The 24,009-nt window shown below is 36.5% G+C and overlaps 1 protein-coding gene across 1 annotated transcript in view; it reads left to right on the top strand.

Annotated features, from left to right (window-relative positions):
• The window catches only part of LOC118766635, a 728,994-nt gene that overhangs the window by 645,537 nt on the left and 59,448 nt on the right, over positions 1–24,009 (top strand). Inside the window, exon 3 of the mRNA XM_036510193.1 lies at positions 10,627–10,773. Within this exon, the coding sequence (XP_036366086.1) occupies positions 10,627–10,773 (147 nt within the window). The remainder of the gene's footprint in view (positions 1–10,626; positions 10,774–24,009) is intronic.

Below are 24,009 nucleotides of genomic sequence, written 5' to 3'. Positions count from 1 at the left end.
TGATCAATTAAAAACAGGTAGAATAAATAAGCATTACATTTGATAGAGAAGTTTGAAAGCTAAAGGACTAAAACTGTTCAGCTTGTTGGCTGGCTGTGTCTGTAAAGTTTGTGTGCAAATTGAAGTTACTATAAATTTACATCATCTGGTATCAGAAACTTTGAAAGATAAGAAATAAATCATTTTTAATATGGAACTTTGAGTAGAAACAGCTAAAAAAAAGTACCATATGAATTTTGGTGTTAAAAAAACCTCCACTTGGATTGAAAAAGTTGAAGGTTGTTGTGAGGTGTGTACCCATATCTGTAAATACGACAGATGTTCACTTTTCCCATCTAAGTGGCTTTTTAAACCCGACATCTGCATGCTTTGTGGAGGTGTGTGTCTTAGTGGTTTGGGTATTTCACTCACAATTGTACGGTCAAGTTTGAGTCTGATAGCGCATTGAGTCCTTGAGTAACTTGATTCTGTGTTGCTCCGGTGCACTCAGCTGGCAAAAGTGAGTTGCACCAGCCTTGTCATGTTTTGCGTCCTACTGAATCTCTTTGAGAACTACATTAAAGGGTACACATGTCTGTGGAGTACTCGACCACTTGCATGTTGATTTCACAAGCAGACTGTTCCATTGACTGCCTCACCATAACCAATGCCAGTTATTCACATGCTATTATTTATGGATTTAACTATAAATCTGTTTTCAAATAAACAACTGAGCAGATGTCATATTCCATTCTAGCATGTCAATTAGACTTACTGTGGAGATTACATCAGTAATAAACCATTCTAGAAGAAGGATTTTTCAGGAAACCACTTTGGCCAATACATTTCAACAGCTCACTTTCAGTTACCAACATATATTGTTGTCTATTTTACTTACAACTCGACTTTTTTATTGGTTCCACCCATCATTTTTCAGTATTGATACTTGTTAAAAGTAGCAAGCTGGCAGAAACGTTAGCATGCCGGGTGAAACGCTTAGCGGTATTCCGTCTGCTGTTACATTCTGAGTTCAAATTCCACCAAAGTCAACTTTGCCTTTCATCCTTTCGGGGGTCGATAAATTAAGTACCAGTTACGCACTGGGGTCGATGTAATCGACTTAATCCATTTGTCTGTCTTTGTTTGTCCCCTCTGTGTTTATCTACCCTTGTGGGTAGTAAAGAAATAGGTATTACATCTGTCTGAGTTCAAATTCCACTGAGGTCGATTTTGTCTTTCATCCTTTCAGGGTGGATAAATTAAGTACCAGTTGCATACTGGGGTCAATCTAATTGACTGCCCCCCCCCACCTTCCCAAAACTTTCGGGCCTTGTACCTTGAGTAGAAAAGAATCTTAGTATTTGTTAATATGTTGTGGAAATCAGGCAAAAAGACTAAATGACAGACTTTGTCTATTTGTTATCACACTTTTCTGCAGTATGAACATGTTCCCTAATTGCTCTGTTATCGCAGGTGCATCATCATCACCACCATGCTTCCCCATCATCATATCCATCATCATCAGCAGGAGGCGCAATGGCCCTATGGTTAGGGCAGTGGACTCGCGGTTGGAGGATCGCGGTTTCGATTCTCAGACCGGGTGTTGTGTGTGTTTATTGAGCGAAAACACCTAAAGCTCCACGAGGCTCCGGCAGGGGGTGGTGGCAACCCCTGTTGTTCTCTTTCGCTCTAACTTTCTCTCACTCTTTTTTCCTGTTTCTTGTCCCCGATTTCCTACGCAACCACTGAGTCTGGATGTGCATTCATCCATCTGTCAATGCTCTCGGTGTCGGGAGTTGACCTGCTTTCTCTTCTGCGGGTGTTACAAATAGCAAAGGACCACATTTCGGTATTCTCCCATTACAGACGGGATGAAGACCGCTTCACTCAACAAACAAACAAACAAACAAACAAATCATTATCAGCAGCAGCAGTAGCAGAATTTATTGCCTCCATTTTCTATGCTGGAATGGGTTGGACAGTTTAAAAGGAACCAAACAAGTAAACGACTGCTCTAAGCCGCTATGTTTGCTTCAGCAAGGTTTCTACGACTGGGTGCTCTTCCTTCTGAGATTGCCACCCATATTAAATGTATTTCATAAATACAAACATAAACACATGCAAATATATCCTGTATACTAACATATATTACTTAGAAAATGTTAAAGTACAAAATTTAAAAGATATAAATTTTTATGAGTGATTTCTATACTTATGCTATAAATATTTATTTTTTGAGATAGATCAATTTACATCTAAAAGCCTGCTTCTTCTTTTTTTTTTTTTTTCTATTAAATTGAAGAACATCATCTTACAAGTAATAGACTTAAAATATGACAATCTTCGCTTCCAAAGTCACTTGAGCCACCAGCAGAAGAAAGCTTGATATTATGACAGAAATCGGAGACTTATTTGAATGTAAATTCAGAAATTCAGCATATATATATATATATATATATATATATATTTAATACAGATAAGAAAAATAAATTTCGAATGTAGTATAGCTGTGAAAACAGCAGAGAAAGATTGAGTATTTACCCTTAGAAGACAGAAAAAAGTTGCCAGCAGGCAGCTATGGGGGAAACTAGGTGCAGGCTTAGCTGTGTGGTAAGAAGATTGCTTGGCAACCACCTGTTTCTGGGTTTACTCCCACTTTGTGGTACTTTGAGCTTGTGTCTTTCATATAGCCTCAGGCCAAATAAAGCTTTGCGAATGAAATTTACAGATGGAAACTGAAAGAAGCCTCCTCTTTCTCTCTCCCTCTCTATCTCTATATATATATATATATATATATATATATAATATATATATATATATATATTATATATATAAATGTGTATGTATATATATATTATATATATATAAATGTGTATGTATATATATATATAAATGTGTATGTATATATATATATATGTAAATGTGTATGTATATATATATATGTAAATGTGTATGTATATGTATATATATATATGTAAATGTGTATGTACTTTGATACTTTGATAGGTTTCGGCCATTATTGGCCCAGGCCATGTCTAACTTAATAGCACCACCTGGTGAAGTCTTTCAAGTCAGAATTTGGGCACTATGGCCCACTCAAGTAGAGAGTTATTGTTTACAGAGACATATCCAGGTGTAGGGGGTTTATCCGGGATTTCTTGAAGGAATCTGTCCAAAGACTTCTTGAACCCTATAGGGTCAGTTTCTGTTTTAATGGTTTTGGTGTAATGTTAAAGAGAGCGGGGCCAATTGAGGTGAAATAATTGTGCCGTATTGTTGTTATGAGATGAGAGTGCGATTTTTGTTTTGGGCGGATGGCACGGGGCCCAAGCCTTGGATGTACCTTGAAGGTGATGCCAACATCATTTAGGCAATGCTGATGGAATATTTTCCACATCATGCAGATGATGTAGCGCTCACGACGACGTTGGAGAGAATAGAGTTTTAGCTTTTCTAGTCGACCCCAATAGTCGAGGCCTGTCATGCATCTATCTTTTTTGTGATTGCCCTTTGAGGTGCTTCAACTTTTATGATACCTTGTATTGTGTGGGGAGACCACAGTGGACAACAGTATTCAAGGTGGGGTCGGGCAAAAGTGGAGAAGAGAAGGATAATGGTGTGGATATCTCTCGACTGGAAAGTTCTGAGAATCCAGGAACACATTCTGCGGGCCATGTCAACTTTGGTGTTTATATGAGTGGCCCAGCTTATGTTGTTGTCCACAATTACTCCCAAGTCTCTGATTTGTTGGACGCCGCGAGAGTTTCACCTGAAGGAAGGGAGTATGGGAGTTTCAGGGCATCCTCTTTTCCAAAGTGGATTAGCTCAAATTTATCCTCGTTCAGCAGCATATTGTTTTTTTCTGCCCATTGGATAACAGCCAGTAGATCTGACTGAAGGCATGTCTGGTCACTCACCTCATTTATGACCTTCTGTAGCTTGGAGTCATCTGCAAAGATTTTTATGTTGCTGTGCTTGATGATGTCATTAATGTCATTAATGTAAATGATGAAAAGAAGTGGGCCCAGCACAGTGCCTTGCGGAACGCCACTACTGACTTTGGCTGGGCTTGATTTTACCCCTTCAACTACAACATGTTGAGATCTGTCTGTCAGGAAACACTTGATCCATTTCAGTAACTTTCCAGAGACACCAATGTTGGATAGTTTTTTCAATAGGATCTTGTGATCGACCCTGTCGAAGGCCTTACTGAAATCAAGGTAGATGACATCGGTGTTGGAGCCCTCTCCCAAAGCTCTCAAAATGTCCTCAAAGTGATGCAGGAGCTGCGTTAGGCAGTCCCTTCCATTACGGAACCCATGTTGGTTGGAGATCAGCCGTCTGTTGCTTTCCAGAAATTGGGTTATTCGAGATCTCACCACCCTCTCAAATACCTTGATGATATGAGAGGTGAGTGAGATCGGACGGTAATTCACTGCAAGGGACTTGTTTCCCTTTTTGAAAACTGGGGCAACAGACTGGGACAGAAGGTTTTTTGGAATATAGCCAGCATCCAGTGAGTTTCTCCACAGATTAGCAAGGAGATGCAAGTTGGTGTCGACACACCTTCAGGACACAAGCAGGGAACCTATCGGGGCCTACTGCTGAATTGTGTTTTATTTCGTTTATCGCCGCTAAGACATCAGGGGCACTAAACGTTATGTCCGATATAGTGTGTTGGGGGTTGACATCACTGATACAGCCCAGATCGGCCATATCAGGATTGCTGAAAACAGAGCAGTATTGTTTCTGCAGTATCTCGGCCATGGATTTGGCATTATCTTGGAGAGTGCCAGTTTCGTCAATTAGAGGGCCTACAGTGGAGACAGTGACCCTGCGTTTCCTCGCAAATGAAAAGAACACTTTGGGGTTGAGTTTGATTTTTTCAATGGCCCACTTCTCCTCAACTGATCTTTGGTTATGATGAGGGTCTTCATGCATTGTTGGAGGTTATATTTTTTGGATTCAAGCAGTGCGATAGCCGTCGAATGTGGTGTTGCTGTTGGCAGTACTTTAGTTTGTTAATTTTTTTGTTTGTTCTTTTTATTTTTCTGATAATGGTTTTTCTGTTTTGGGGGATTCTGCACTTTTTGTTCACAGGTCTTGGTGGGGAGTGTTTTGCACATATGTCTGTGACGGTGTCTACAAAGATCTGCCAAGATGTTTTATGGTTGGTGGAGATGTGTGTATGTGTAAAGGACCAGTCAACATTTGATAGCTCGTTCCTGATTGCATCCCAGTTGGCTTTATGGAGATCCGTGTTGTCAAATGGGTGGGCTGGAGGAAGGTCACTAGGATTAGCTTTCAGCTGGTGGAATTTCATGTTACAGAGAACCATGTCATGGTCTGAAAGAAGGGTTTTTTCCACTGTAACGTTATGTATAGTGTTAGTGTGGTTACTAAACACTAGGTCCAAAATGTTCTGATGTCTTGTTGGTGCAAGGACAAGTTGGGACAAGAAAAACTCATTCGTAAAGTCGAAAAGTGACTCTGCTGCTTCTTTGTCAGCGGTTGAGGCGGGAGTGCTTGGTTTCAAACAGTTTGTAGTCCAGTCAACACAGGGTAGATTGAAGTCTCCCATCATGAGTATGTTGCTAGAATGGCACTGTTGAATAAAGCACTTAATGCTGTTGAGGCATTCTTTAAAGCACAGTATGGGTGTTTGGGGCGGCCTATAGAGCCCATTACTGTCAGGTCATTGGCTTTGTTGTGCACGGTGACTGATTCACAGTAGCCGTTGGAGAATATACTATTTCCATCTGCCGTAAATGAATCATGCAGGAAAATGGCAGTTCCACCCTTCCTCCTGCCGATACGATCCGCGCGGATGGTTGTGAAATTCTTCACTCTCACTTCGGCTTCCAAGTGGGAGTTGTCAAGTGGGTCTCAGTGAGAATGAAGAAAGGGATGTGGTGTGGAATGGTTACCAACCCAGTCTTCAATGATTGGACCTTCCATTTTTTTGTGCATTGATGGAAGGGCTGACACCTTGTGCATTGAGTAGGAATGTGGAGGTTAGTGTAGTGGTGTTTGACTGTGTTGCAGGGGGCTTGGATTTTTTGTGTGTGTTAGTGGCAGCAATGTGGGGAATTGGTGCACTGGGGGTAATAGCATAGGATGGTGTTGAGTGATGGCTAGAATGTTTTTGTGTATCTCTTTTGCCATGTTCAACATGGCTAAAAAAGAATTTCCTGCTTAGGGAGCAGTTTTTGGCTGGAGGTGTGGTTGCACTGTTGATAGGGTTGTAGTTTCCATTTTGTTGTTGTTGTTTTTGTGTCTTCCTGAAAAGACTGGACCAGCATTACTGCAGCATGGTGTGTTTTATTTTTATTTTTATTCAGGTTTGTGTGTTGGCTTGAAGCCCCGTTCTGTTTGTGCGTCGGGTCCCTGGAAGATGAGTGAAGGGACAGTCACTCAGTAGACATGTTCTCTCACGTTGGGAATACCGGCAGATTTTGGGACTCCAAGTTGTGTGTGTTTGAATTTCGATTTACTATTTGGTGGTGTTGATGTTATTGTGGGATGCGTGCTTTGGCCTTGGCCGGTAGTGCGTCTAGTGCCGGGTAGATGCGTGAAGATGCAGCACTATTTGTGCAGAGTCTCTGGGCGCAGTGAATAGCGCATATTTGGGGATTTCTTGTTTGTGCCGTGGGGGGCGCATTCTGCTTCCTATGTTTCTTTAAGTTTTTGTTACTGCAGTAGTATTGAGGTGGTGATGTGGGGGAAGAGGGCAATGGTTTCTTATTTGGTTTTCTGTTGGTATTTTTGGTGATAGAAGACGATGGTGGCAGCGGTGGTGATGATGATGATGATAATTGTGGTGGTTGCTGTGAGAGCGGTGTGAAAAGATACTGGCATTTAGTGAATCGTCTAGTAAGCTAGAGTTGAGGAGTGGCTGTGTTGTTCTTGTTGCTGTGGCTGTTGTTGTTGTTGTTGTGCTTGACCGATGTTAGGGTCAGCCATTGTGCTGGGAACCAGGAGTGGCTCATTCTGTTGTTGTTGTTGTTGTGGCTGCTGATTTTCTAGCTGTTGCTGTTCTTTAACTGTGAAAATATGAAGAAGCTTTTCATAATGGCCTTTTATCAGTTTGAAAGATACTTCGATATGTTTCAGCTTGCTACGAATCTGTTTGACGGATCGTGTGTTGACCACTTGTGATGTTTTTTCGGCAATCTCATTCAAACACAAGACATTTAGATTTTCTGTTTGGGAAAGAGAGAACCATGTGTTTATTAAAACATCAATTTCGTTATCAGACCAATTTCGTCTGTTGCAGGCCTGCAAGTTAGTCATGTTTGTTTTTCTTTTGTTTGTTTTCCTTTTGATTTTTGAAAATATATATATATTTTTTTGGGAGTTAAAGAAGTGTATATATATATAAATGTTCTCTCTTAAGGGTGTGAGTTTTTGATTATTTGGTTGTTTGAGGATATTAAAAGAAAAACAGGTGTATATAACAGTTTGTAGTTAAATGAAAACGTACTTACGGGTTTGTAGGCAAACACGTGGTTACAAATATATATATATTTAAGGTCAGTTAGTTTTGAAGCTGTGTAGCTTGCTACTGACTGGGAGAGAAACAAATAGACGTCCATCCACTTCAACAGTTAATCCACTATATGTATATATATGTATATATATGTATAGTATATATATGTATATGTATATATTGTATATGTAAATATGTTATATATTATAAAATGTGTATATATATGTAAATGCGTATATATATATATATATATATGTAAATGTGTATATATATATATATATATATATATATGTAAATGTGTATATATATATATAATATATAATATATATATATGTATGTGTATATTATATATTATATATATATATATATATATATGTAAATGTGTATATTATAATATATATATATAATATATATATATATGTAAATGTGTATTATAATATATATATATATATGAATGTATGTATATATATATAAATGTATATATATATATATAATTATATAAATGTGGGTATTATATATTATATATATATAAATGTGTGTGTATATATATATATATATATATATATATGAATGTGTGTATGTATATATATATATATAATGTATATATATATATATATATATATATATATAAATGTGGTATATATATGTATATATATATATAAATGTGTGTGATATGTATATAAATGTATATATATGTATATATATATGTATATGTATATATATGTATATATATATATATGTATATGTATATATATATGTATATATATATATATATAATATATATATAATATATGCGTGTATATGTACATGTAGAGGTAGGTACGTACATATATGCTTATATATATGCATATGTTTTATTTCATTTATTAATATATATATATCATCATCATCATCATCATCATCGTTTAACGTCCGTTTTCCGCGCTAGCACGGGTTGGACGGTTTCGACCGGGGTCTGGGGAGCCAGGGGCTGCCCCAGGCTCCAGTCTGGTCTGGCAGTGTCTCTACAGCTGGATGCCCTTCCTAATGCCAACCACTCCGCGAGTGTAGTGGGTGCTTTTTACGTGCCACCTGCACAGGTGCCAGAGGGGTCTGGCATCGGCCACGGTCGGTTGGTGCTTTTTATGTGCCACCTGCACAGAAGCCAGTCGGGGCGGTGCTGGCATCGGCCACGTTCGGATGGTGCTTTTTATGTAGGGGGGGAGGGTGCAGAAATATAGTGGAGCACCAGTGGGGAGGGGTGTTCGGAGTGTTCATGTACTTGACTCAACAGGTCTCCTCAAGCACAGCGGCACTCACACACACCTATGTTTGTGTTTCTCTTCCACCACTGCTTGACAACTAGTGCTGGGATGTTCTCATCCTCAAAGCCTAGTGGTTCAGCAAAAGAGACTGATAAAACAAGTACTAGACTTTAAAACAATAGATGTTCTGGGGTTGATACGTTGACTTTAAATTCTTCAGGCCAGTGCCCCATCATGGCCACAATCTAATAACCAAAACATTTAAAAAATGAAAAGATACACACACAGCTCAGCGCAAGAAGCTTGTTTTGCAACCAAACTTTCTTCACCTGATCCAACTGTTATATACTTCTGTAATTATTTCTCTCTAAGGCATCACTTTTACCTTTTTAGCAACTGACATATATTGTGTGTGTGTTTGCCACCGACTGCGTGATAACCAGTGTTGGTTTGTTAATGTTCCTGTAACTTGATGGTTCAGCATATAAGACTGACAGTAAATATCTGATTTAAAAAAAAAAATGCGTACTGGGTCACTTTGTTCCACTACACCATTCATTCAAGGTGGTGCTCCAGCATGGTTGAAGTCCAGTCTCTGAAATAACTAAAAGAAAAGTAAAAAGAAAAACATTCCCCCCCAAAAAAGTTCGTGACTGTGTGGTAAGTAGCTTGCTAACCAACCACATGGTGCTGGGTTCAGTCCCACTGCGTGGCATCTTGGGCAAGTGTCTTCTGCTATAGCCCCGGGCCGACCAATGCCTTGTGAGTGGATTTGGTAGACAGAAACTGAAAGAAGCCTGTTGTATATATATATATATATATGTGTGTGTGTGTGTGTTTGTGTGTCTGTGTTTGTCCCCCTAGCATTGCTTGACAACCGGTGCTGGTGTGTTTACGTCCCTATCACTTAGTGGTTCGGCAACAGACACTGATAGAATAAGTACTGGGCTTACAAAGAATAAGTCCCGGGGGGTCGATTTGCTCGACTAAAGGCGGTGCTCCAGCATGGCCACAGTCAAATGACTGAAACAAGTAAAAAGAGTACTCATAGTGACTGCACTGAAACACAGGTTATTATATACATAAAAAAAAAACAACAAAAATAAATAGTAAAAGAAAGCCCAGAAGATCAATGGATTGAAGATTGATAAACTAACAAACGGAGCCGAAGCTGAAAATTTTTCAATGAAATAAAGTGATATTAACTATTTTGTTATTGAAGTGTTTGTCTGCTAGCTTGGTTGGTTCCATATGATGAATATATAGTCTCATGTTAGCATAATTAGAAGTGTATTAAAAGTTTTGCAGCTGTTGATGTATCTAATAGAGAAAGACAGAATTGTTGATATCTCACTTTTGTACAGGTCGATGTGTGTCTAGAAGAGAACAATACTACAATACATACACATATACATACATATATATATTTATATGTATATATATATAATGTATTTATATATATTGGCAGTTTTTTTTGTCAATCGAGCCAAATTGCTGAGGTGTTGTGTCAGGCGAAGACGGTTGATCTTATATATTGAGTCAATGCTGCGATAGTACAGTACATTTAGCTGCATACCGTTCAATACTTACCACAACTGATTGATTGCTGTTTCTAGCCCAATCGAGGTTATCAATTGTTCAGAATACATGGGAAATCTCTTTGTCGATCTTTTAGGTCTCATATTGTATTTTAAGCTATCAATACTTGCAAGGCAAAGGTTCACTGGTTTTTCCATTTCTTCCTCACTTCCTCTCTATCTCTCCCTCTTTGTTTCTCTCTCTCTCTCTCTCTCTCTCATTTTATCCTATTCACTTTTTATAGTTATATTTAGCTGCCGTCTTTGATTAATAGGAATTAGATACAGTCACTTGCCTTTATTACAAGCTTTCAGTTTACAAAATTCTGTCTTGTAGGAAGGAACCAGAATGTGGACAGAATCGTACCCTGGCTGCTGCTTTCTCAGCCTCTGGCTGCCGTTTAGCTGTGTTGGATGACTTCAAGCAACTCCATTTGTATGTTTTGGAGGCCAACAATACTGGATGGACTTTGAAGACTTCAAGGTGAGTGCTTTAGTTTTGAAAACACTATTTACTTTCACCAAGATACATATTTGATTTCAGCAAAAGGATTATTGGATAGCGAATATTGAAAATATCTTCAGCTGATCTTTGTATTTAATCCTTTCTTTTCTCTTGCATACTAAATCTCTCTTAGTTATTCCTGCTTACAACGAGCCACTAGAAATGTCAGTCAAATAATTCAACACATTGCTCTGTACCGTTCTCTTCCAGCTGACGCACGACTTATACAGATTTTTCTGGGGTTTATTTTTGGTTTTGTTTTTTTTTTTTTGCTGTGGATCAACACAAGAATTAGTTGCACATCACTTGATTCTCATGATGAATGGTTTATCTCGGTGAATATTTCCCCCAGCTTCTTGCAACGCTGTCTTCTCTTTATTCGGAATAAGGAGATACTGAAGGTACAACACTGCCTTAATATCACTTGAGCTTTGGAGATGAAGTATAATATCATACATGTGATGCATTTATTTTGGGAAAGTGAGGTCAAATTGTAACCAAAACCATTGTACCTCTTATTATGTCATTGCTATAATTTTCATCTTTAAACTCTAAACTTAGAGTTTAAAATTCAGAAACTTACTTTTTCACAAAACATACCTTTTTTTTTTTCTTAATATTTCTAAATGATGCAAAGGTTTTTTTTTTACTGTTCTCTGAAGTTTATTTCTCTTTCAAGATATTTGTTTTATTTTTGTTACATTTGTCTCCACACTGCTTCTAATAACAACAACACCAACAGCAACATCATTATTGAGTCAGAAATGTCACAGCATCAAACACACTCAATCTCTGACTTTATTTTAGTTTCCTTACATTTCAGGATCAAATCCTTATGTGGTAGACTTTATGATTCACCCCTCTGGGATTGCATAAATAACTACCCCCACATGTTCTGCAGTTGAGTCAGCTGACTGCATTATCACACTTGAAACCTTTTTTTTTTTTATTTCAGTTTGAAATGATTAGTATTACTATTTTGGTGAGTGAGGCCAGATCCAGGATTTTTGTAATTTGAGCTTAGTCTATTACTCATAATAGTTTGTTTCACAAGCTGCAAGTTTTAAATTTTTGCAATTTTTCATATCTTTCTGAATAATATATTATCATGGAGTAAAGATTTCGCCAACATAACATGGCAGTCCTGGTTTAGGACAAATGTTGCTGTAATTTAGCCGCAGGAGACATTGTTCCCAGCTGGCTATATGACACGATCTGTGTACTTATATTTTCTAATATATTATCATATTGTAAATACCCCATATTACAGTAATGCATCGTAAACTGCACGCATATAAATATATATTGGCTTTCTACCTGGGTTTAAATTTTAACACACATCTGGGCCTCATAGAATTATAGTTTTCTAAAATTATTTCCAACAAACCCCTTTTCTCTGAAAATTGGTTCATTTTTTTTTTCCTTTTCAACATTTTAGCTTTACAAAAAATCCTTTTTTTTCTATTCTTATCCAACACCTGCTCCTTCTTTCTTTCTTTCTTTCTTCTTCTCTTCCTCCTCCTCCTTCTTTTTCTTCTTCTTCTTCTTCTTCTTCTCCTTCTTCTTCTTCTTATTATTATTATTATTATATGAGGCATCAAGCTGGCAGACTTATTACCACACCAGGCAAGATGCTTAGATGTATTTTGTTTGCCCTTACATTCTGAGTTCAAATTCCACTGAGGTCAATTCTGCCTTCCATCCTTTCATCCTCTCCAGATTGATGAAATAGGTACCAGTTGAGTACTGTAGTCAACTACTCACTACCCCCAAATTTCAGGCTTGTGCCTATAATAGAAAGGATTATTATTATTATTGGCCTAGTGGTTAGGGTGTTGCACTCGCAATCACAAGATCGTGGTTTCAGTCCTAGACTGGGGGATGCATTGTGTTCTTGAGCAAACCACTTCATCTCACATTGCTCTACGATCACTTGGACACCTGACACATGGCTCACCATCTATACCTGCTCAGGTAACATCAGTTCTGGTCAAAATGCCTTGCAGTCTTTCTTCTAGTTCTTTATGTTCTTAGTTCAAGTCCTCCCACGGAGGTCAACTTAACTTTCGACCTTTTGACCATGCCGGACAAAATGTTTGGTAGCATTCGTCCTTCTTTGAGTTCTGAGTTCAAATTCCACCAAGATCAACTTTACCTTTCATCCTTTTAGGGTTGATGAAATAAGGACCAGTTGAACATTGCGGTTGATGTAATCGACTCATGCTCTCCCCCATAATTGCTGGCCTTGTGGCAATATTTGAAACCATGATTATGATCATTATTATTATTATCATTATTATTATTATTATTATTATATTATTATTATATGAGGCATCAAGCTGGCAGACTTATTACCACACCAGGCAAGATGCTTAGATGTATTTTGTTTGCCCTTACATTCTGAGTTCAAATTCCACTGAGGTCAACTCTGCCTTCCATCCTTTCATCCTCTCCAGATTGATGAAATAGGTACCAGTTGAGTACTGTAGTCAACTACTCACTACCCCCAAATTTCAGGCTTTGTGCCTATAATAGAAAGGATTATTATTATTATTGGCCTAGTGGTTAGGGTGTTGCACTTGCAATCACAAGATCGTGGTTTCAGTTCCTAGACTGGGGGATGCATTGTGTTCTTGAGCAAACCACTTCATCTCACATTGCTCTACGATCACTTGGACACCTGACACATGGCTCACCATCTATACCTGCTCAGGTAACATCAGTTCTGGTCAAAATGCCTTGCAGTCTTTCTTCTAGTTCTTTATGTTCTTAGTTCAAGTCCTCCCACGGAGGTCAACTTAACCTTTCGACCTTTTGACCATGCCGGACAAAATGTTTGGTAGCATTTCGTCCTTCTTTGAGTTCTGAGTTCAAATTCCACCAAGATCAACTTTACCTTTCATCCTTTTAGGGTTGATGAAATAAGGACCAGTTGAACATTGCGGTTGATGTAATCGACTCATGCTCTCCCCCATAATTGCTGGCCTTGTGGCAATATTTGAAACCATGATTATGATCATTATTATTATTATTATCATTATCATTATTATTATTATTATTATTATTATTATTATTATTGTGGATTGGTAAAATCATTGAAGTGTTAGAAAAAATGCCTTGCAGTATGTATTCCAGCTCTTTGCATTCTGGGTTCAAATTTCATTAAAGTTCACCTTGTCATTTATTATTCCAAAGCCTATGGAATAAAATACCAGTCATGTACTGGGGTTGAGACCCCCAGATCTCCCACTCACTTGCACAGACCACTTCGTTCATGTTGTTCTCACTGCTTTCAACTTGCAAATGTTCACAGAGAACATTATCCTTGTCGCTCTCATTCGTCTTTGAAAGTCTGTGACTGTACAACTCTTTGTACCAGAGCAAACAAATATAAAGAAAAAGAATACAGAAAAAAGTAATAAAGAAGTGGGATATTAGGATTTATTCAATTGTCTGAGGTCCCCAAGGGTTCACAGTCTATTTCCCAAACTGTGACCCAGAATGAATTATTTTTGTTATATTGTAATAGACAAGTAAGCATTTGACATTTACTTTTTACTTGTTGTTGTTGTCGTTAGCAGGGTTATTACTACCACATAATAGTTATTTTTAACTATTGTTAGTAGTAACTAATACTATAACTTCATTAGTGCTGTCGTTATTATCATTCTTTCTATTACATGATAATAATGTGGCACAACAAAAGAACATATACAATGGAGACAGACATGCTGAACCCTTCATCAGTTGTTAGCCAAATATCACCACAGTTTCGACAACTTCTGATAATATTGTTCAATTTGGTTGTGACAGCAACATAAGTTGCTTGGGTGTAAAGAGATATAATTGATGAACATGAAACGGAAAAAATAAGACTAGTACAGCAGAAGGTGAGGTTTCTAGACTGAATAGTAAAAAAAAACTGAGTTAGGAGGAAAAATGTATAAAACAAAACAAGCAGTAAGGACTGTAAAAGAAAATAACAGACAACACAAAGAGGTATTTGTATCCATAGGATGTCTTGCTACTGTGCAGCAGCAATAAGATATGTTGTGCAAAGGACATTTGTAGGAAAGATGGTGATCCATTCAAACTTTGAAAAAATATTCTGTCAATTATTTTAGTCATTTGATGGCGGCCATGCTGGAGCACCAACCACCTTGAGATATATATTTATATATAAACAATTCGTAAATAAGGGCATTAGAAATTTTTTCCTTTGCCCTTATTTACGAATTATTTACAAATTTAACCTTTAAGGGTATTTTTCAATATGCTGATGAAATTTTTTTAGGAAAATAATTTTTTTCGAAAAAAATTTTATCCTACATTAGATATTCATATATAAATTTATTTATATCTTTTTGAAATTCAATTGCTTATCACCATTATAATCATAATCATCATCTGTTGTTGGTATTGTCTACTGCCGGTCAGCCCCGATTACATATTTCAGTGATGACCATTTCATCATTTTCCTAGACACGTTGCTCCTCTGGGCAACCATGTCTTGTAGTAAGTGTGATTTGAGGAAGATTTGAACTACACTTGTAATAGGTTGACTGGCCACACCAAAAGCCCCTAAATTGTCATGAGCCCATAGTTGTTTAAATTTAACTTTCACATTACTAATTCTCTCAAAATAAGCAGGACCATCACAGAATAATTCTCCTTCCAGGAATCTTAATCTTTTGTAAGAAACCATTATTAAAATAGTTTAAAATGATAGAAATGCAGATTAGATATCAGATATTTTATTGTTCTCAGGAAAGTACTTTTGATGTTACAACACTGGTGGAAACATGTATACAAATTTCAATTCTATGAAGTCCTGACAAGACTTGGAGTTACTGGTGCAGCAAAGAGGCAGGGTGGGTGGTGACTATAAATTCCATCATTGAATCAGCAGAGAAGGTCACAAGGGGGCTTTAGATAAAGGGGACAGACCAGTGGCTTGCTGCCGTTGGAATGCAAGGTGGGACTTGATCAACCCTGGCTGGATATACTGGGCAAAGATGGGAGGCTGATGTTGATTTGAAGCCCTGTGAGACCCCGGGAGCATTTACAAGATGGATCTTCAGACATAATTAAAACTTAACATTTATACGAATGTGTGAGTGTGTACATTGTAATGTGTATATGTATAAGTATGTATGTATGTATGTATGCATTTCTGCTATCATCTGTGTTATATCCATGTATCTCTTATATCCCCTCTTTCTCTCTCTCTCCTTCTCTCTCTTTGGTGTGAGAGCCATACAAGCCATGTATAGAAGTGCTTTATGGTGAAGATGTTCATTTACTATCACATGATGTGTAGACATGAGTATACACATGCATGTGTGCGTGTGCACACACACACACACACACACATACTAAAATATATAGACGCATGTAGATACATATATGTATGTATGTGTTTTTGTATATATGTATATAAATGTGTGTGTTTGTGTGTTTATATATATATATATATATATATATATATATTTATATACACACACACATACAGTGGGCTTCCTTTAGTTTCCTTCTATTCACTAAATCCAGTGCCGTGGTTAGCTTATGTGGAATTTACTTCAATTCATAGTCAATAAATTTAATTAATTAGAAATTATATTGCCTAGTATTTCAGTTTGAAGAATTTGGTTTTTGCTTCACACTCTATAGTTCAAAATACAATGTTATTGCTCTCAATTGCAATTTTACCAATGCCATTAGAAGAACCATGTTATTTCATTTGGAGAAGTTTGCTGCAACTTTTAACCTGGTCTGTGTATTTCTACCAAAACTATTTGACTAATCACTCTAATCAAAACTTTTAGATGAATTTCGGGTGTTTCCATTTCTATTTGAGGATAATGCATGAAATAATAGCCATAGAACCATGCCACCAATTAAAGTATTTGTGGAATCATGCGTTTACTATTGTATTTGCAAGAATATCACTATATTGTGCACAATATATCTGTGCATTCATATTTAAATAATTTATATCTTTATATAGTGTCATGCATGAACAGATAAAAAGTAGAACTTGTCCATTCCTAAATTCCAAATATGGTAAACTATGCACAAACTGAAAGTAAATACTTTTATGGGTGAATTGAGCATGGCTTTGAATTGTACTGCCATGTGACAAGCTGCTTCCCAACCACATTCCATCTCGTTACATTAAAACCTTTCAAATTTTTAATGTTTGTCCTCTACGACGCTATCATGTCTATAATAAGCTGGTAAATAATTATCCAGCTCTAAACTACATCAGAAATATTAAATGATGCAATCCAAAATTTTTATAATTTCTTTGGTTTCTTTTGCTTTCCCCTTGCTTTATGAAAGTCAATAATTTCAGTTCTACATCATGTCTATGTTTGTATATGTGTGTGTGTGTGTGTGTGTATGTGTTAGTATATCTGTAGGTTATAAATATATTTGCATGATTTTCCCCTTCACCTTGAATGTCTAATGGTTTTATTTAAATAATATGATGTTTAATGTGATAACAACTAAAATAGCATTCACAACTGAAAATATCACAATTATACTTCTCTTAATATCACACACAAACTTTGAGAAATGAATGATTTTTTATCAAATTTCATGGACATAAATTTTTGAATACATTTCTTTTAATACTAATAATGCATTGCATTATGGGATCTTCTAAATATGGGTATTTTATACAGAAGGTTGCTGCTGGCGAAGCCTTATATTATCCAGTTTCAAAATCATCTGTTCACAAATCCTTAAACTTTGTGTGAATTAAAGCTTTTTTAAAGATTAAGCTCATAATCTGTTAGTGGAACATAAACCAAATATTTTCACAATTTAGTAAAACAAAAACAGACTGTTTTGGCACAACAAGAAAAAAACTATACCGTTAGATGTATAAACTAATTGTATGAACTACAAACTACTTAGCTGGTTCGCTCTAAGTAAGGAGTGACATGAATTGAACTGGAGGTAGAACAAGCAATAATGTTGTGGCTAAAGTTTTAATATCAGTGGAGAGAGAGGGGGGACACTTCAGAAACTTGTTACCTTTAGGCATTAGCCTTTTACTATTTAAACGGGCCATATCCAGCCAAAATAGTCTACCTGTTTTCTGTTCAAACCTCAGTAATCCGTACTCTCGTATCTACTCAACAGCATCATATTAAAAGTAAACCATCAAATCATTCAAAATGTCAAGGCTGCGAAGTAGAGCATGACCAATTCCAAAGAATACCAAAAACTAAGCATTACATTTGAAAGAGTAATCTGAACACTAAAGAGTTAAAAGGTTTCTTTTTCCTTTAACAAGATTAGATTATTTGAGACATGTAAATATCATTGTGTTAGGTGATATGGGTTAAGTAAATTTCAAGAATCCGTTCTGAATGAAAGTGAATAGATTAACTGTAAAAAATTACAGATTATGTAAGACATTGTTGATATCTTTGTACTTAAATGGGTGAAGAAATTTGGGTCTGAATAAAGAAGTAGACACTACCATTTCTTTCTCTATATCACTCTCAGTTATGAGGAAAAATTTACTAAAGCACATCATTATATACATATATTTTATATATGTATATGAATGTTATATAGGGATATTATAAAAAATATTTATAAGAATATATTTTTAAGTTTGATCTCAAACATTATTTTAGACCAAAGCTAAAAATATATTCTTGTAAAGTATTAACTCATATACAAATTAATTGTCAAATCTAATTAGCCAGGTGATATCTACCGATAGATGTATTTATGTGTGTACAGTATTTACATACTGTATTTACTTGTGTATAAGTTGCATTTCAGTTTTTTCAGGTAAAATCAAATATAAGATAGTGCAACTTGCATCATATAAATACTGTGTGTGTGTGTGTAGATTGTTTAAAGTGGTGTACAAATTTTATATATAAAGAAAAAGGAGGTTGTCAGGATTTGGATAAAAACTATTTATTTAGCACTTTCATCCCTTTTCATTATGACTCCCTAAAGGGGACAAAAGTGCTAAAGAGAGAGTTATTCAAATCCTGACTACCTCTTTTTTCTTAATATATATATATGTATATATGTGTATATATAATTTCAAACTTAGATCATTAGGCATCAGACGTGCATATTCACTGGAGTCTGTATAACTCAAAAATTGCTTTAGAGTAGACAAAAGAAAAATTGTTAATTAGAACAAAATCAGCATCTGGTGTTTTTGTCAATCAACAGACTTCAGCATCATGTCCATTAAATGAATGCCCATCCAACCAGAACTAATTCACTAACATGGCACTGTAAACCACCTCATTATGATTGTATCTAATGAAGAAGCCGAAAGCCCAACCCATCCTACATAGTACTTAGCTTAGCAAAGCTATTACATACAATCTACTTCTAAGCTCATGGCTTGCATTTGTATGAGTGTATATATTTAAACATACATTTCTGCTAATGTTTATTATTACTTTAGTAACTATTGCATTATGCATAGTATAATTATAACCATAACTCTATTGATCTATGTATGTGGTCCATTTCTGTTTGTGTGCCCCTTATTTCTTTCTCTGTGTTTGTTTGGGAAGTTGGTGATTCAAAAAGCACTACTCAGAGTTTCATAGGTGCAAAAACATCTCTCTAGATCTTTAGCATTTAGACTAACCATATTCAGCCTAAGTATTCTACCTGTTTTATGTTCAAACTGGCGCAGGAGTGGCTGTGTGGTAAGTAGCTTGCTAACCAGCCACATGGTCCCGGGTTCAGTCCCACTGCGTGGCACTTTGGGTAAGTGTCTTCTGCTATAGCCCCGGGCCGACCGATGCCTTGTGAGTGGATTTGGTAGACGGAAACTGAAAGAAGCCTGTCGTATATATGTATATATATATGTGTGTTTGTGTGTCTGTGTTTGTCCCCCTAGCATTGCTTGACAACCAATGCTGGTGTGCTTATGTCCCCGTCACTTAGCGGTTCGGCAAAAAGAGACCGATAGAATAAGTACTGGGCTTACAAAGAATAAGTCCCAGGGTCGATTAAAGGCGGTGCTCCAGCATGGCCACAGTCAAATGACTGAAACAAGTAAAAGAGTAAAAGAGAGAGTATATCTGGTCTCTCGTTACTACATTACAATGTCATTCTAAAAATAAACAGTCACATCTTGGAAATCTGAAAGCTACAAAGTAAAGTACGAGTAATTCAAAACAACATGAATACATAAAGCATTACGTTTGATAGATTAATCTGAACTCTTAAACATTAAGCAACCAGATTCAGATATCTGAAGCATGGCACACATTTGATCAATTCTACATCTGCTTTTGTGCCTATGAAACTCGAAGTAACAGCACCATTTGGATTGCCAACCGTTTAGCCACAAATATAAACTTTAATTCATTGAGTACTCTTTTGTTTCCTTTCTACACACACCTTTTTTCCAGCTCCACCTTTAATGTCTGTCCTCCATGCTGGCATGGGTTGGACAGTTTGACAGGATATGATAGATCCAAGGAATGTATTGTCATGAGTCCTATGGCTGGATGCCCTTCCTAACCCACTTACGTCACGTACTGGGAGCTCTGCATAGCACCAGCACTAGTGAGGTTTCCATGCAACTTGCAAGAGGCCCCTTACAACTGGGTTGGGTTATAGTAAAGAGGAGCATACCATTAAATGTCTCCGTGTGTATAATTATAAAGTTAGTGTTTATTAAGATACATTTCATTTTCAAAATTTAATAGAATCTATACTTAGAGTTTAATTATTTTATGAATGCCTGTTTATGAATGCCTGTTTTCAAACTGATGACCATTCTGATCCTGGCATTTCTGATAATATATACCTCTGGAATTACAAACATTAAGAAACATTTTATTCAATATTTGCGCATATTCTTGGTCAATGGCTATCCACATTTCATTGCTAGTTTTCTACTGTAAACTTTATTCTTTAAGTATTCCTATAAGGAAATGTCTTGTGGTGTGCAGTCCAGTGAATACAGAATATATTCTACTGACCCACTTTGTCCAATCCACCAGTTTGACAAAACCTTATCAAAGTTGACCCTTATATACCTATGGTAGTGTGGGGTGGGGGGCACTCCATCCTGATAGAAATGAATTGAGACTAGTCTTGAACGCTCAGAAGAACAGATTGCGTTAGGTAATTCAAGTGAATGGGACCAGTTACAGTACCCTAAAAAACAAATGATCTAATTAAAATATTTGAGGGTAAGCAACACCATAGTGTAATTAACATGATGCTTTTCAATAATATGCAGATTCTCAGGTGCCCAGTAAGTGCAGTTGAAATGGTTAATTGAGCCCGTTAATTCAAATTAGCCTCATCACTCCAAACAATCTTTGATGTATTCTACACATCTTGGCAAGTACCACTCACAAAATTCCACTCTCTGCTTCAGATAAACTTCATGGAAAGCATTGACTATTCATGGAATGTAGCATTTCCAATGGTGGCACTTCAAAATCCAAGGACATTTTGGTCATGAAATTCCTATCTTTTGCTGCACAGATTTCCTTGAACATTACTAGCACAGTTCAAGTGCCTTTCTTTGTATGTGGGACTCATTGATGTCTGCAGTTTCTAAAATATTCCTTGTGAACATTATGAACGTCTCCAAACTGCTTCAAACTTATCTCCAATTCAAGTGATGGTAAACTGCAGAAGTGAACCTGTTTAAAATTCCATCCTAAAATATTTAAATCTCCGTGTGCGTTTCCAAACTTCCAGTTCAAAGTTTAGTCTGGTTTGTTTTATTATTTCCAGTAGTTTAAATCTAAAATGAAATAAAGTTTGTATAAGTTTTTTTGGGGGGACACACCCCGTATGTGTATATATATGTGTGTGCATGTGTTTCTATGAATATATATAATATATATCATATATATATATATATATATATATATATATATATATAGGAGAGTTCACAAAATTAAAAAAGACGAAGACAAGTTGTGTATAAAACAAACATGTTTTAGTATAACACTCAGGGATAGAAAAAGTCTTTTATGTTTCGAGCTTACACTCTTCTACAGAAAGGGACACAGAAAAAAACAAGGAGAGAAAAAAAATGCATTTAGTGGCTACTGATCTATCATGGCGACTGCTGGACATAAGGGTCACACAGGAGTTAAAGGAAAGGCCAGAAAATACAGGAAAGTTTAGAAAGTATAAAAATAATAGTAATGATAATAATAATAGTTTTACTATAGATATATATATATATATATATATATATATAGGCGCAGGAGTGGCTGTGTGGTAAGTAGCTTGCTAACCAACCACATGGTTCCAGGTTCAGTCCCACTGCGTGGAATCTTGGGCAAGTGTCTTCTGCTACAGCCCCGGGCCGACCAATGCCTTGTGAGTGGATTTGGTAGACGGAAACTGAAAGAAGCCTGTCGTATATATGTATATATATATATATGTATGTGTGTGTGTTTGTGTGTCTGTGTTTGACAACCGATGCTGGTGTATTTACGTCCCCGTCACTTAGCAGTTCGGCAAAAAGAGACCGATAGAATAAGTACTGGGCTTACAAAAAGAATAAGTCCCGGGGTCGAGTTGCTCGACTACAGGCGGTGCTCCAGCATGGCCGCAGTCAAATATATATGGATATATGTGAGTGTGTGTATATATGTTTGTGTTTATGAGTGCGTATGTGTACACTTACTGACAAGACGTGTTTATAGCTCACTGAATCTATCATGTCATTGTATTTTCCATGAAACATGTTTAACAAAGTTCATACAAATTACAAATAATTTCATGTTGTGATGTTAAATCTGTAGAATGTGAGTTTAAACGGAAAAGGGAACACATTTCTAACCCACAGCTTAAAGCGGGTATGTGCAAGCTAAGCCCCTATAAACATTTTGTGTACAGAGCAATCTTAGTTTGACAGCTATTTCTTTCATCAGTTGGTTTGTGTAGGATAATATGGTTTAGTGGCATCTTGTATAAGACTAGCAGTAAAGTGGCATTATATGTACACCTACACACACACACGTGTGTGTGGGGGGGGTGTCAGTGCATGCATGTGCAAACAGATAAGAAAAGCTGAAAATGACTAATATTATTATAAAAGAAGTTAAATCTTTGAAATTTTCAAATTGTAAATTTGTTCAAGTTTGTAGCCACTTGTGAGGAATGTCTCCTTTACATATGTCCACTGGGCAAATGGATTCTACTGTAGTCTTAGGCTGATCAAAGCCTTGTCAATAGATTTGGTAGACAGAAACTGAAAGAAGCCCGCCATGTGTGTATGTATATAAATATATATGTATATATATTTGTGAAAGTGTGTGTTTGTGTCTGCATTTTTTCCCCTCCACCACCACTGCTTAACAACTGGTGTTGGTTTATTTACTTCCCCATAATGGTTGCAAAAAGAGACCAGCAGAATAAGTAGCAGGCTTCAAAAAACAAACGGTTCCTGCAATGGAACATTCTTCAAGGCTGCAGCATCACTGCAAGTCTGATAAATGAAACAAGTAAAAGATCAAAGATATATACACATATACATACACAAACATGGCAAGATACTACGAAGTCACTGTCAAATTCTTCCTTTTAAAATTGATAAAGACGCACTTTTACTAAAAAAGAATTGAATATTCTTTTGTATGTGTGAGTGTGTGTGTGTATGTGTTGTTAAAAAGGGGTTAACAATCCATAGAAATCAAAGGTTATAGGCAAAAAGTAAAAATGGAAACATGACAGATATGTGTTTAAAGATTTTTCTTTATTATCAGTTGCAGTGTGAATGTTTGTCTTATAAAATATTAAAAATTCAAAATCAAGGATTAGGAAATAAGAAAACATTAAGAAATAAAAAAAAAATTGAGGAATATGGAAAATTGGAAATTAAAACAGTTTGTTCTCATAGTGTCCGTGTATGAAGGGCATGTTTTTCTTGTATTGTGCCAGTTCCTATGATGTTCTTTCTGTTGCATGCTGCCGCCTTTTCTCAACTAAGCTAATATTTCCTTCATCCTTTGAATGCGAACTGCATAATCGGTTGACATGTTTCCACGGAACATTGAAAATAAATGTCACACCTTGAATGCCTGTGACAATTATTTACAACTCGCAAGAATTCTCACGACATGATGATACGTATGCTCATGCACACAATGGTACTCCACCATGGCCACATCCTTAGGGCTCAAACAGGTAAAAGAATACACACACATACATATGTATATATATATATATATA

Source organism: Octopus sinensis, linkage group LG16 (assembly GCF_006345805.1).
Source record: "Octopus sinensis linkage group LG16, ASM634580v1, whole genome shotgun sequence".
NCBI lineage: Eukaryota > Metazoa > Mollusca > Cephalopoda > Octopoda > Octopodidae > Octopus > Octopus sinensis.
The sequence above is the reverse complement of the archived record's forward strand: the minus strand, read 5'-3'. Positions and strand labels throughout refer to the sequence as shown.